Consider the following 14470-nt stretch of genomic DNA (forward strand, 5'->3'; position numbering starts at 1 on the left):
GACAATTGAAAAGAGGAGGCACCTTAACCCTGGCCCATGATCTAGCAGCACAGCACAGCCCCCAGGACAAGGAGTTAACCCACACATTACGCCATGTTGTGATTTAGACAAAGGGGTCCTCTGAGCAGACAGGGTCCCCGTGGGATTAAAGGAAGGCATCTTTGCTTACTTGAGGTGGGCCAGCACAAGGATGACTGCACAGCTTGGTGAACGCCGGGCAAGCCAGAGTGAGACCTTACCCTCACCCCTCAGCCAGCTGCCCCTGTGCAGTGAATAACTTGCACAACTTGGTGGGGTGGCCCTACTGGCCCTTGACTATGTCACAGACCTCAAACTTTCACTTTCCCGCCCTCCCTTGGCTCAGGCCTACAACAGTTCACTACTTTCAGTGAGGGTTCACTGCATCCAGGAAAAGTGGCCATCACGTCTATTCAAGCAAAGACAAGTCATTCTGTCTCACAGCTTTTCACTTATTCTCCCTCTGCCTGGCTCTTCCCTTTAGACTAGCGTCCCCTCCCTCCCTGTTCAGGGCCAGGGTCACCTTTACTCCCACCTCGGTCAATGTCCTTCCTCTGGTCTAGATCAAGATCCGTGCCCTCTCTTAGTCAGGGTCCCTCCCTGTCAGGTTCTCTGCCCCTCACTGTCCTGTGTCCTCCCCCTCGGGGCTCCCCACCTCGCCCAGGTCAGGGTCCCGGCTCCGCCACACTGATCTCACCACATTGCGCAGCGCGCCCCCTCCCCGGGCCCAGCAGCCCCTCCTCCCCGGGGCCCCGCAGAGGGGACTAAAGACCGACCGCTCGGCCTTTGTCCAGGCACGGTCAGGCCTGGAACAGACCCGCGCTCCGAGAGCAGAGGTGAAGCACCTGCCCCGAGTCGCCCCCGCGTCCCCGTGAGCACGATGCGCACCCGCACGTCCCCTCGGGAACTGCCGCCTCCGCCGGACCCCTCCGCGGGCCGCCTTTAAACTTTTCCTGACCATTGTGACCTGTAGCTGTCACATAACACTGTATCCTCATCCCCGCAGGAGCCCGGCAGGAAGAGACACCGTTCTCCGGCACACACAGTGAACCCACAGAGTCCCGACAGTAGGGGGCGCGCATGCACAGTCGCCTCCTTCACAGAGAACGCCTCTCGGAAAACCGGGGTGGGCGGGAGAGAGCGCGCATGCGCAGACACCACCTGCACAGGGCCTTGGCGCTCACGGCGGGGGCGGGGGAGGGAGCGCATGCGCAAACAGCGCCGGCACAGGACCGGGACGCCCCTCTAAGGGCGGGCCAGGGGGAGAGTGCTGCAGAAGCGCTGCGTGGCTAGAGGGTGGACTCCTGTCTGCTGGCGGACTGGGCGGGACGGCATGCGCAATCATAGACACCGCAAGAAGTGGACCCCATTTTGGGGGAGGAGAGGGAGCGCTCAGGTATAGTCACCCTCCCTGGCTTCACTGAAATGAAGGGAACAAGTATGATGAGGGAAAGGACTCCTGTGCCTGTCATTGTCTCCTGCCACCTTCCATCTGATCGTAGGATCCATCTACCTACGCACGATCTGATCTGTAGGACGGCAACCCCATAGTGTAGTCCCACACAAATCCTCCATACATGAAGGGGATGAAATCTTAGGGGAAATATGCAAAGTAAATCCAAGGGGCCATTGGCTTTTCCTATCCCCAAAGAATGGAGAACATAAAAGCAGAAACAGCCCAGGTTCAGGCTACGTCGCTGAAGAGGTAAAGCCCCTTATCTACTCTTCTTCAGGCCCTTTAGGGCTGAGGCTACCCTTTGGTGAGGAGTGAAGGTGTCTCCGCTGTGCTATCCTCTGGACCCTTCTTGGTCAACCTCACAGGCACACCTAGCTCGGGTAGAGGGTAGAGCAAGGTGACATCTTAGGAGCTAGGCCCCAGCGTATTCACTTCACTTTTGGTTTCCTTGATTTTCTCTATTCTCCATTCTCCATTTATCTTGGTTCTCCCTCAACCCCATTTTCATTTAATTTATTTAATTTTTAGGTTGTTAAATAGTTTCATACATATAGTTTATTGAGGTAACGTTGGTTTATAACATATAAATTTCAGGTATACATCATTATATTTTGCCTCTCTATAGACTACATCATGTTCACCACCAAAAGTCTAGTTGCCATCTGTCACCATATATATGTATCCCTTTGCCTCTTTTGCCTTCCCCTCAACCCCCCTACCCCTCTGGTAGCCACCAATCTATTCTCTGTATCTATGTGCTTATCTATTTATCTTCAACGTATAAGTGAAGTCATATGGTATTTGTCTTTCTCCATCCGACTTATTTCACTTAGCATAAAACCCTCAAGGTCCATCCATGTTGTCACAAATGGCAAGATTTCATCTTTTTCTATGGATTAGTATTCCACTGTATATATATACCACATCTTATCAGTTCATCTGTTGACGGCACTTGGGTTGTTTCCAAGTCTTGGCTATTGTGATTAATGCTGCAGTGAACATAGGCGCATATATATTTTCAAATTAGCATTTTCGTGTTTTGGAATACAAACCCAGGAGTAGAATAGCTGGATCATATAATATTTCTATCTTTAATTTTTTGAGGACTCTGCATACTGCTTTCCATAGTGGCTGTACCAATTTACATTCCCACCAACACGTGTGAGGGTTCTCCTTTCTCCACATCCTTTCCAACACTTGCTATTTCTTGTCTTTTTAATAATAGCCATTCTGATGAATATGAGGTGATATCTCACTGTGGTTTTGATTTGCATTTCCTTGATGAGTAGTGTTGTTGACCAGGTTTTCATGTACCTGTCGGCCTTTAAATATCTTTTTTGAACAGTGTCTATTTAGTTCCTCTGCCCCATTTTATTTTCAGATTGTTTTTACTTTTTGTTATTGAGTTGTGTGAGCTCTTTATACATTTTGGATATTAACCCCTCATCCAATATATGGCTTGCAAATATTTTCTCCCACTCCCTAGGTTAACTTTTCATTTTGTTGATTATTTCTTTTGCTGTGCAGAAGTTTTTTTAATTTGTTGCAGTCCCACTTTTTGATTTTTGCTTTTGTAACTTGTGCTTTAGGTGTCATATCCAAAAAAATCATTGCCAAGACCAGTGTCAAGGAGCTTCTTCCCTGTGTTTTCTTCTAAGAGTTTTAGGATATCAGGTCTTATGTTAAGTCAACTTATTTTAAGTTAATTTTTGTGACTGATGTAAAATAGAGGTCCAATTTTATTTTTCTATATGTGGTAATCCAGTTTTTCCAACCCCATTTGTTGAAGAAACTAATTTTTCCCCATTGAGTCTTCTTGGCTCCCTTGTCAAATGTTGGTTGATCATATGTGCTTGGGTTTATTTCTGGGCTCTCAATTCTGTTCCATTGCTCTATACATCTGTTTTTATGCCAGTACCATACTACTTTAATCACTGTAGTTTGAAATCAGGAAATGTGATGCCTCAAGCTTTATTCTTCCTTCTCAGGATTTCTTTGGATATTTGGGGTGGTTTGTGGTTTGATAACAAATTTTAGGACTTTTTTTTATATCTGTGAAAAATGACATTGGAATTTTGATAGAGATTTCATTGAATCTATAGATGGCTTTGGGTAGTATGGACATTTTAACTATTAACTCTTCAGATCCACTAACATGAGATATCTTTCCATTTATTTGTGTCATCTTAAATTTTTCATCAAAGTCATGTAGTTTTCATAGTAGTTTTATTTCATCTTTTGCTTACTTGGTTAAATTTATCTCTAAGTATTTTATTGTTTTTGATGCTATTGTGAATAAGAGAGTTTTATTTATTTCATTTTCAGGTGTTTTATTTCTAGTATATAGAAACAGAACTGATTCTTTTATGTTGATTTTATATCCTGTAAACTTACTTCCTTCTTCAGTTCCAAGAGTTTTTTGGTTGAGTGTGTAGGATTTTCTACAGATAAGATCATATAATCTGCAAATAAGAATAATTTTAATTCCTCCTTTCCAATATGAATGCCTTTTATTTCTTTATTTTTCCTAGTTACTCTAGCTAAGACTTCCAGTACTATGTTGAATAAGAGTGGTGAGAGTGGGCAACTTTGTCATGTTCCTGATCTTGGAGGAAAAGCTTTCAATCTTTTACCATTGAATATGATGTTAGCTGTGGGTTGGTCATATATGGCCTTTATTATGTTGAAGTATGTTCCTTCTATACCCAATTTGTTGAGGCTTTTTATCATGAAAGGATGTTGTATTTTGCCAAGTGCTTTTTCTACATCTATTGAGATGATTATATGATTTTTATCTTTCATTCTACTAATGTGATGTATCACATTTATTGATTCTCATGAGTTTAACCATCCTTGCATCTCAGGGATGAATCCCACTTGGTCACGGTGTAATTTGTTTTAATGTGTTGTTGAATTTGGTTTGCTAATGTTTTCTTGAGAATTTTTGCATATGTATTCTTCATGGATGTTAGTCTATAGTTTTCTTTTCTTGTAGTATTCTTTTCTGGCTTTGGTATCAGGGTAATGCTGCATCAACAGCATGCTGGAATCTCACCTCAGCAAGAGTGGACTGCTACAAAATCTCTCTTGTCCATAGGTGTCTTCCCAAGTCAGCGCTTTCCAGGCTTTTTCCAACCATAGCCAAGAAGAGTTGGGGAAATTTTGCCTACTCCTGCTGTTTTCAGAGCCCGTTCCTTGGTCTGTCTGCTTATTACTGGATGCATGGGTGGGTGAGACTCCCCCTAGGTGCCTTGGTGTTTGGTACTTGGGGAAACAACTCCCACAGAGGTACTTTTGTTCATGGATGAAGGTCTAATTAGTTGTCAAGAAAAAGAGGAGAAAAGGGCAGACATCTTATACTACCATGATGCTGACTTCCCATTAACATAGATTTAGAATTACTTTAATGAGTTTGAATTTTAAGTGGTGTAGAAAATAGGAAGAGTTACAAACCAAAATTATAATAATACTGGGTGTTATATTTTTCTTTACTAGAGATCTTTATACCTTCATATGACTTAGAGTTACTGTCTATCATCTTTTCATTTCAGGCAGAACTACCTTTAGCATTTGTTGTGGGTCATCTCTAGTGGTAATGTGCTCCTTCAGTTTCTGTTTATCAAGAGTGTCTTAATTGCTCCCTATTTTTGAAGACAATTTTCCCGAATATAGAATTCTTGGTTGATAAGTGTTTCTTTTTAGCACTTCAAATATATCATCCCACTGCCTTCTTCCCTCCAAGGTTTCCACTGAGAAATTGACAACTAATCTTATAAAGGATCCATTGTATTTTACAGGCTACTTCTCTATTGCTACTTTTAAGATTCTCTTTGTCTTTGGATTTCAACATTTGACAATGAGTCTGTGTGAGTCTTTTTAGTTTTATCCTACTTGCACTTCATTGGGCTTCTTGGATGTGTAGATTCATGTCTTTCATCAAACTTGGGAAGTTTGGAGCCATTATTTTTTCAAATAATATATTTGCCCCTTTCACTCTTTCTTCTCCTTCTGGGACTCTAATAATGTGTATATAGGTCAGATAGGTGGTGTTCCATAAATCTCTTAGACTGTGTTCAAAATTTCTTTGTTCTTATCTTTTGCTTCTCACATTCAATAAATGTTTTATCTTAATATTCACAGATTCTTTTCTACGCCTGCTCAAGTTTGCCCTTGAATTCCTCTAGTGATTTTAAAATTCAGTCATTGTAATGTGCATCTCCAGAATTTCATTTTCCCATCCTTGGTCCTGATCCCATATTGCTCTCTGGTTTCCTGGTGATGCAATGATATAGAAAAAGCCAAAGGAGACCTTTAATATACGCTTCAATCTGGAACAGGATTGAAATATGTAATTAATTATCAAATGAGTAATTATTTATTTCTATTTATGATGACTAATATGAGAAAATAAAGTGCAAACTAGTATGTGAACAGAGAATACTAAGGTCTGCCTTATACAGGTCTGATTTATAAAGAGAAGCTCTCTGTTTTTTAGCATACATGTCAAGAATGAGGAAAATAAGGATGGGAAGAGTGGTCCAGGCAGAGAGAGTGGTGGGAATGGCAGAAGAAAAAGCCTGAGGTACAGTGGGGTAAAGAAATGAGATAAGTCAGAAGAGAGAGGCAAAAGTTTGTCCATGTAGGTCCTTAATAACTGTGAAGGGTTTTTGGAATATAACAGAAATGATTGATTATCTAAGGATATTAATTAGGGAATTAAATGGTGTATTTTGCATTTGCAAGTCTTGTTGCTGTTTGGAGAAAAAGACTGCAAGTGAGCAATAGTTCTGAAGCCATTGGAGTAGTTCACATGTGAGAGGAGATTGGCTTGATTTTAGGTTTGATAATCAGTCCACATGGGAGAGGCAATAAGCTTGATTTTTAGGCTTGATAATGAATCCCTCATAGGAAGAGACTCAATGATGAATCCATCATCAGAAGAGCCTCACAATAAGGAATGGATGCTTGGTCTCACACCCTTAGTCCTATGAAGTGGCAACAATTTGTATTTTCTTCACAGGCTTGCAACATGTTTCATGTCTACTCCTGAGATTCAGGTGTAAGTGCACTCATGTAATTTCCCCGTGTAATTTTCTCTCACCACATTTTCTTGGTTTCTCTTAATCACTTTCTTCTAAACTTTATGTTTCCTCTTCCTCCTGGACTTGACTTTTGAGGACTGTTGTTAGTCCTTATCAGATCTGTCTGGTTCAAATCTTGGATAGAAAGAAAGTAATGCATTGGAATCTGAGATAGGATGGGAATTGGGTGATATAGGGAAGGAGGCATCATTGGTCTGGGCTTTAGGAATTAATGTACGTTTAAAAGTCTAATATCTCACCTTGGAAGAGTTAATCACTGATTAATATATTAATTGTGTTTTATGTTTAACCAGACAAATTATATTATCTAAAGCTTCCTTCTAGAGGGTTAACATTGAAAGTACTTGGCTCTGCATACTGAGAGAAAAAGATTATTGATCCACATATGAGAGACTTCAAAAAATTATGCCAAATGGGTATTTGTATGCATAGCTCTGGAGCTTAGAGTTGTGGCCTGGTCTAGAGTTAAAAATTTACAAGTTTTCAACATATAGATGAGATTTGAAAATGAGGGAATAAATAAAAGTTCTCAAAGAGTATAAACAACAACAAAAATAAGACAATAAAGGACACAGCACAGAGGAATTTGGAAACATAAATTTTAAGTGAAGGAAGAGAAACCAAAAAAGAAAGGAATAAGAAAGAAGAACCATAGAGGTAGGAGGGCATTCATGAGGTAGTTAAACAGACTCTTTGAAGGGATGAGAGTGTTCTCAGAAGGAAGAGACAGTGATTAGGGGAAAGTGAAGATTAAAAATTTTTCATCAAAATTCTCAACACACAAGTTATTGTTGTTCCTGGGAAGGGCAGTGTCTTTCAACTTGGGAGGATGCACACCAGAATAGTGACGGTGAGGGAGGTAATAGTCTATAAAGAAATGGAAGTGATATTCAAAGAAAGAATAGCTGAGAACTTCCCAAACCTGGGGAAAGAACTGGACATGCAAGCACATGAAACTAATAAAACTTCTAACTACCTCAGTCCAAAAATACCTTCTCTAAGGCATATACTTTTAAAACTGTCAAAAGACAGTGACAAAGAAAAAATATTAAGGGCAGCAAGACAGAAGAAAATAACCTACAAGGGAAACCCCATCAGGCTTTCAGTGGATTTCTCAGCAGAAACCCTACAGGCTAGGAGAGAGTGGAATGATATATTCAAAATACTGAAAGACAAAAACTATCACCCAAGAATACTCTACCCAGCAAAATTATCCTTCAGATGTGATGGAGAAATATAGGCTTTCCCAGACAAACAAAAGCTGAGAGAGTTCATCACCACTAGACCTGCCTTACAAGAAAAATTGAAAGGAGCCCCCCATCAGAAACAAAAGGCAAAGGTTTACAAAACCTTGAGCAAGGAAATAAACAGGCAAAATCAGAGAATTGCAGCTCTATATCAGAATAGGTTAGTAAACACTTAATTATACATAAAAGATAAAGGGAAAGAAAGCATAAAAAATAACTGTAACCACCACAATTTGGTCACAAACACACAACAGAAAAAAATAATTATTTGTGACAAGAAAAACACAGAAGGGGAAGAGGCTGGGGATGAAACCTGCATAGGTTAATGGAGGTAACAGGCTATCAGAAAAAAAGGACTATCTCATCTATGAGATCTTTTATATAAACCTCATGGTAGCCACAAAACAAAAAGTCAGAGCAGAGTCACAAAGCATAAATAAAGAGAAAACCACCAAACTGAAATTGCAGACACAAATACAAGGAAAAAGAAATAAGGGAACTATAGAATGACCAGAAAACAAAAGATAAAAAGACAGTATTAAGCCCTCATATATCAATAATCTCTCTAAATGCAAGTGTATTGAATTCACCAATCAAAAGACACAGAGTGGCTGGGTGGGTTGAAAAACAAGACCCAACATTATGCTTTTCCAGGAAACACATCTCAGCTCTAAAGACAAACATAGGCTCAGAGTGAAGGGATGGAAGATGATACTCCATTCAAATAGCAACAACAACAAATAGATGTAACTATACTTAGACAAAATAGACCGCAAGATAAAAAAGATAACAAGAGACAACAATGGGCATTATATAATGATAAAAGGGACATTCCACAAAGAAGACATAACACATTAATATATGTGCACTTAACACAGGAGGACCAAAGTATATAAAGCAACTATTAACAGACCTAAAGGGAGAGATTGACAGCAACACAATAATAGTAGGGGACCGTAACACCCCAGTTACATCACTGGATAGATCATCCAGACAGAAAGTCAACAAGGAAAAAGTGGACTTCAATAAATCAGATGATCTTAATAACTATATATACAACATTCTATCCAAGAAGACACATTCTTCTCAAGTGGACATGGGGTATTTTCAAAGATAGACCGTATGTTGGAATAGTATAAAACTAGAAATCAACTACAATAAAAAAAACTGGAAAGTCACAAATATGTGGAGACTAGACAACATGCTACTGGATCAATGAAGAAATCAAAGGAGAAATCAAAATATACCAGGAGACAAATGAAAATGAAAGCACAACATACCAACTCTTATGGGATGCAGCAAAAGTGGTACTAAAAGTGAAATTTATAGCAATACAGGCCTACCAAAACAAACAAGAAAAATTCAAATAAGCAATCTTACACTATACCTAAAAGAAATAGAAAAAAGAATAAACAAAACCCAAAGTCAGTAGAAAGAAGGAAATAATAAAAATCAGAGCAAATTCTTAGAATTATACAATCTCCCAAAACTGAATCAAAAAGGAATAGAGAATATGAATAGACCAATCACAAGTAAAGAGATTGAAATGGTAATCAAAATCCTCCCAAGAAAAGTCTAGGACCAGATGGCTTCCCTGGAGACTTCTACAAAACACTCAAGATTCAATATCTATCCTTCACAAACTATTCCAAAATATTGAAAAGGATGGGATGATTCCTAACTCATTCTACAAGGCCAACATTACCCAGATAAGAAAAACAGACAAGGACAACATAAAAAAGGAAAATTGTGGGGCCTATATTACTGGTGAACCTAGATGCAAATATCCTCAATAACATATTACCAAATTGAATACAACAATACATTAAAATGATCATATATACAATCAAGTGGGATTTATTCCAGAGATTCTGGGATGGTTCAACATCTGCAAGTCACTCAAGGTGATACACCACATTAACAAAATAAAGAACAAAAATCATATGATAATCTCAATAGATGCAGAGAAAGCATTTGACAAGATCCAACATCAATTTATGATAAAAACTCTCAATAAAATGGATATAGAAGGAAAGTATCTCAACATAATAAAGGCCATATATGACCAACCAACAGCCAACATCATACTCAACAGTGAAAAACTGAAGCAGTCCTCTGAGAACAGGAACAAAGCAAGGATGACAACTTTTACCACTCTTATTCAACATAGTAGTGGAGAAATTAGGCCAGAATCTAGGAATAGCCAGAACACCCAGAGAACTAGGCAAGGAAAAAGAAAAAGGGATCTAGATAGGAAGGGAAGAAGTAAAATTGTCACTATTTGTAAATGACATGATTCTATATACATAGAAAATCTTAAAGAATCCGCCAAAAAAGCTATGAGAAATAATCAACAAATACAGTAAAGTTGCAGGGTACAAAATAAACATAGAAAAAATTAGTTGCATATCTATAACTAACAACAACTATCAGAAAAATAAATTAAGAATACAATCCCATTTACAGTAGCAAAAAAAAAAAAAGAAGAAAATACCTAGGAATGAATTTAACCAAGTAGATGAAAGACCTATACACTGAAAACTATAAGACATTATTGAAAGACATTAAATTGACATAAAGAAACAGAAACATATTCCATGCCCATGGACTGGAAGAATAAACATAGTTAAAATGTCCGTACTACATAAAGTAATCCCAGTCAGAATCCCAGTGATATTCTTCATGGAAATAGAACAAAGAATCCTAAAATTTATATGGAACAACAAAAGATCCCAAATAGCCAAAGCAATTCTTAGAAAAAAGGAACAAAGCTGGAGGTATCACAGTCCCTGAATTCAAAATATACTACAAAGCTATAGTAATCAAAACAGCATGGTACTGGCACAAAAACAGACACGCAGATCAATGGAACAGAAGTGAAAGAATAGAAATAAAACCACTCAACTATAGATAGCTAGTCTTCAATAAAGGGGCCAAGAACATACAATGGATAAAGGAAAGAATGGATAAAGGGTGAAAGAGGTAAAGGGGCGCATATGTATGGTGATGATAAAAACTGGACTGTTGATGGTGGACATGATGCAGTCTATTCAGAAATGTAGTGATGTACACCTGAAATTTACACAATGTTGTAAGCCAACATGATCTCAATAAAATAATTTTTTAAAAAATAAGTGAAAGCAATTGTGCACATAAACAATTACCCTGAGGAATGCATTGTGAAGATGTGAGAAAAATGCTGATGTATTTCTGTTAAATAGACGATTTTATTGTCTAAGTTTGAACAATTGTGGTAAGGGTCCTTTCGTGAGGAAAACTCGGGATGAAATATGCAGGGTAATAACTGATAGCCTGAGATTGAAAAGGAAGGGATCTAGGACAAGTGTGGTGATGTCAACATTCAATAGGAAAAATATTTAGTTTACTGTAGGAAGGAAAGAGAGATGATAATTGCAATCTGATGAGGGTCTAAAGAAATGGAGACTAGTTAATGAGCAAGATCTCACCTGGGAACTTACGTGGATTATGTTTCATCTTTCAATTCTGAGACGATGTTAGCTCCTTTTTACCAAAGAGAAGTGAGGATGGGGTTTGAAGGAAATGGTGAAGATATGTCATAATTCATTTGTAAGTTGGAATTGACAGCTGGCTAAAGATGTAAGGGTGTATTTGGAAGCAAAATTAAGTGTTGAGTTGGAGTAGGATCTCATCGATTTGTTGTGATACTGTCTTACCTGTTTGTGTACTTTGGTTTAAGATCATTCAGCTGTTGTTTGGACTCAGATACATATGTTGAAACGCAGGGTTCATTTGGGGTTGAGGCTTAGCTCTGTCAGTATAATTGGAAATAGTGGCAAAGGAGTGATGGGTGTTAGGGTCTCAGATTATAAAGAGCAAACATTGAGATAGAAGCCAAAATTTTTTTTAAATGCAGTTGTATCAATTATTTGAGCTATAAGGATTGATAGGATGTGACACTTGGAAGTTTCATTGCTTAAATTAGGAATTTAAGCCATCACTCCATTATGGTGACAATACAGCCCAAAATATGGCTAGGAGCAAATGAGATAAACAGAACATTACAGGAAAGAGTCAAAGACCTGAGAATGAGGTGCCAAAAGGCTGAGGGCAAGATTTAGCTCATGAAAAAAGGTCATTATCCTGGTGTCGTCTATAATTGAGAAAATGTGGCCAGTAGTAAAGTGAACAGGTCCAATGAGGGATGAATGGGATGTATACTTCCTTAGCATGACACTTAAGAGATGTTTGAAAAATTGAATGGGGGAACAATATTCTAGGCAGCATTAAAGAGCAAGGAGTATATCCTGTCCACAAACTGACCCTGAAGTAGAATGGAAGAGAGATGTTAAGCAGTTCCACTTGAGTTAGTCCCAAGTTTTTGATTAGGAAAGAAGGTCATAATGTGTGTTTCTGATTACTGATGGATTCTTCTGATAGCAGGAATGCAGACATAGAGGCAGGCCGCCATTTTTGTAACCACCATTGGCTTAAGTTGCTTCCAGGGGATTTAAAAAGAAGTATCTGTTTTTATATCTTCATTTCTTTTCCTTTTTTCCCCTTTTTAGAGTCAGCTATTTAAGGATTAGGACATCAAAAGCAACCATATATATGGTAAAATTTAAAAAGTCATTTGCACACCTAGGGAAAGATGCAGGCCTGATGTTTACATCTCAGGGTGGTTCTCAGCACAGAGCACTTACAAACAAAACAAAACAAACAAAAAAGCAACCTGAAATATTAGGAGATTCTAATTCCCAGATTTATATTATGAACTTCAAATGTCCAGATTTTTTTTAAAAATTACATTATACAAAGAAATAGGATATGGCCCATTCAAAGGAAATAAGTTTACAAAAATCATCACTAAGGAAGTCCAGATGATGAACTTACTAGACAAAGACCTTAAAACAACTTTTTTTTATTAGACAACAATTGTCTAAAGATGCTCAAGGAACTAAAAGCAGTTGACAAGGTCAGGAAAATGATGTATGAACAAACTAAATATCAATAAAGATATAAAAATGGAATAAAAAATTCTAGAGCTAGAAAGTACAATAAGTCAAATTTAAAAATTAGCTTGAGAGATTCAGAAACAGATTTGAGCAAGTCGAAGAAATAATAAACTTCAAGACATGACAATTGAAGTTATTGAGTCTGAACAACAGAAAGAAAAAAAGATGGAATGAAAGTAAACAAAGTCTGAAGGATCTGTGTGACACCACCAAAGACACACCTTATGGCAGTCCCAGAAGGAGAGGAGAGAGAGAAAGGAGTAGAAATATTATTTAAAGAAATAATGGCTAAGAACTTCCCAAATTAGATGCAAGCTATGAATCTACAAATCCAAGAACCTCAATAACTTCAAATAGGGTAAACTCAAAGATACCTACATGCAGACACATTATATTCAAACTGTTGAATTCCAAAGACAGAATCTTGAAAGCAATGATAGAGAAGTGAGTGGTCACATACAAGGGATCTTCAATAAGAATATCAGCAGATATCTCATCTGAAACCTTGGAGACCAGAAGGCAGTGGGTTGACATATTTGTGTAGATGGAAAAAAACAAACCATCAACTGAGAACCTGAAACTGTCCTTAAAAACATGAGGGTGAACTTAAGATACTTTAGATAAACAAAACTTAAGGGAGTTTGTTACCACTACTTGTATGCTTAAAGAAATACTAAAGAGAGTACGTTAGATTGAAACAAAAGAATAGTAAATAGTAACTCAAAGTGATATGAAATAATGACCTCTGGTAAAAGTAAATTCATGGGTAATTATAAGAGCTGGTATAATTATACTTTTAGTTTGTAACTCCAGTTTTTACTTTCTACAAACTTAAAAGACAAATGCATTTAAAAAATTTGTCTATGATTTGGGGCACAAGTCAAGGAGAGAGGCCTCAGAAGGAACTAGACTTACCAAAACCTTGTTCTTAGACTGCTAGCCTCCAGAATTATGAGAAAATAAATTTCTGTTGTTTAAGCACCCAGTCTGTATTATTTTTGTTATGGTAACCCTAGCAAACTAATACAATAACTACAAAGAAGATATCTATAGAATATACACAAAGAGAAATAAGAAAGGAATAACAATTTTTTACTACAGAAAATCAACTGAACACAAAAGAAGACAGTAAGGCACAAAATGAGGGGGTAAAGCTATAAAGCATATGAAAAACAAATAGCAAAATGACAAAAGTAAGCCCCTCCTTATCAGCAATAACTTTAAATATAAATGGATAAACTCTCCAATCAAAAGACAAAGATAGAATGGATTTTTTTTTAAAGTTGATATAGCTATATGCTTTCTACAAGAGACTAACTTTAATTCCAAAGATACAAATAGGTTGAAAGTAATGGAAAAAAATTCATACAAATAGTAACCAACAGACCGCTGGAGTAGCTATACTAAAATAAAACAAGATAGACTTTAAATCAAAGAAGATTACAAGAGACAGAGATATGATATATTTATGAAAAATTTAATACAGCCAGAATATGTAACAATTATAAAGATTTCTGCATCTGATAACAAATGCTCAAAATATACAAATATGGACAAGAATTAAGAGAGAAGTAATGAGTTCTAAAATAATAATTGGAGATTTCAACACTATACTTTAAATAATAGACAAAACAAGCAGACTGAAGAGCAATA

The 14470-nt window shown here is 37.7% G+C and overlaps 2 protein-coding genes across 10 annotated transcripts in view; one reads left to right on the forward strand and one right to left on the reverse strand.

Annotated features, from left to right (window-relative positions):
* The window catches only part of GARIN6 (golgi associated RAB2 interactor family member 6), an 83114-nt gene that overhangs the window by 50062 nt on the left and 18582 nt on the right, over positions 1-14470 (reverse strand). For 4 of the 9 annotated variants that reach the window (XR_011506430.1, XR_011506431.1, XM_044772738.2 and 1 more), the window contains exon 1: positions 907-1101. The exons of 1 other annotated variant lie outside the window; for it this stretch is intronic. Coding sequence is in view for 4 of the 8 variants with exons in the window: in XM_044772738.2 (XP_044628673.1) it covers positions 907-979 (73 nt within the window). In the remaining 4 variants the exon portion in view is untranslated. Of the gene's footprint in view, positions 1-906; positions 1102-14470 lie in introns of those variants that run through there. 4 more of the 9 variants (XR_011506433.1, XR_011506432.1, XM_044772757.2 and 1 more) reach the window with 3 other exon arrangements.
* The window catches only part of CCDC125 (coiled-coil domain containing 125), a 55842-nt gene continuing 42565 nt past the window's right edge, over positions 1194-14470 (forward strand). Inside the window, exon 1 of the mRNA XM_044772719.2 lies at positions 1194-1414. The gene's annotated coding sequence lies outside the window, so the exon portion shown is untranslated. The remainder of the gene's footprint in view (positions 1415-14470) is intronic.

Source organism: Equus asinus, chromosome 10, assembly GCF_041296235.1.
Source record: "Equus asinus isolate D_3611 breed Donkey chromosome 10, EquAss-T2T_v2, whole genome shotgun sequence".
NCBI classification, from domain to species: domain Eukaryota; kingdom Metazoa; phylum Chordata; class Mammalia; order Perissodactyla; family Equidae; genus Equus; species Equus asinus.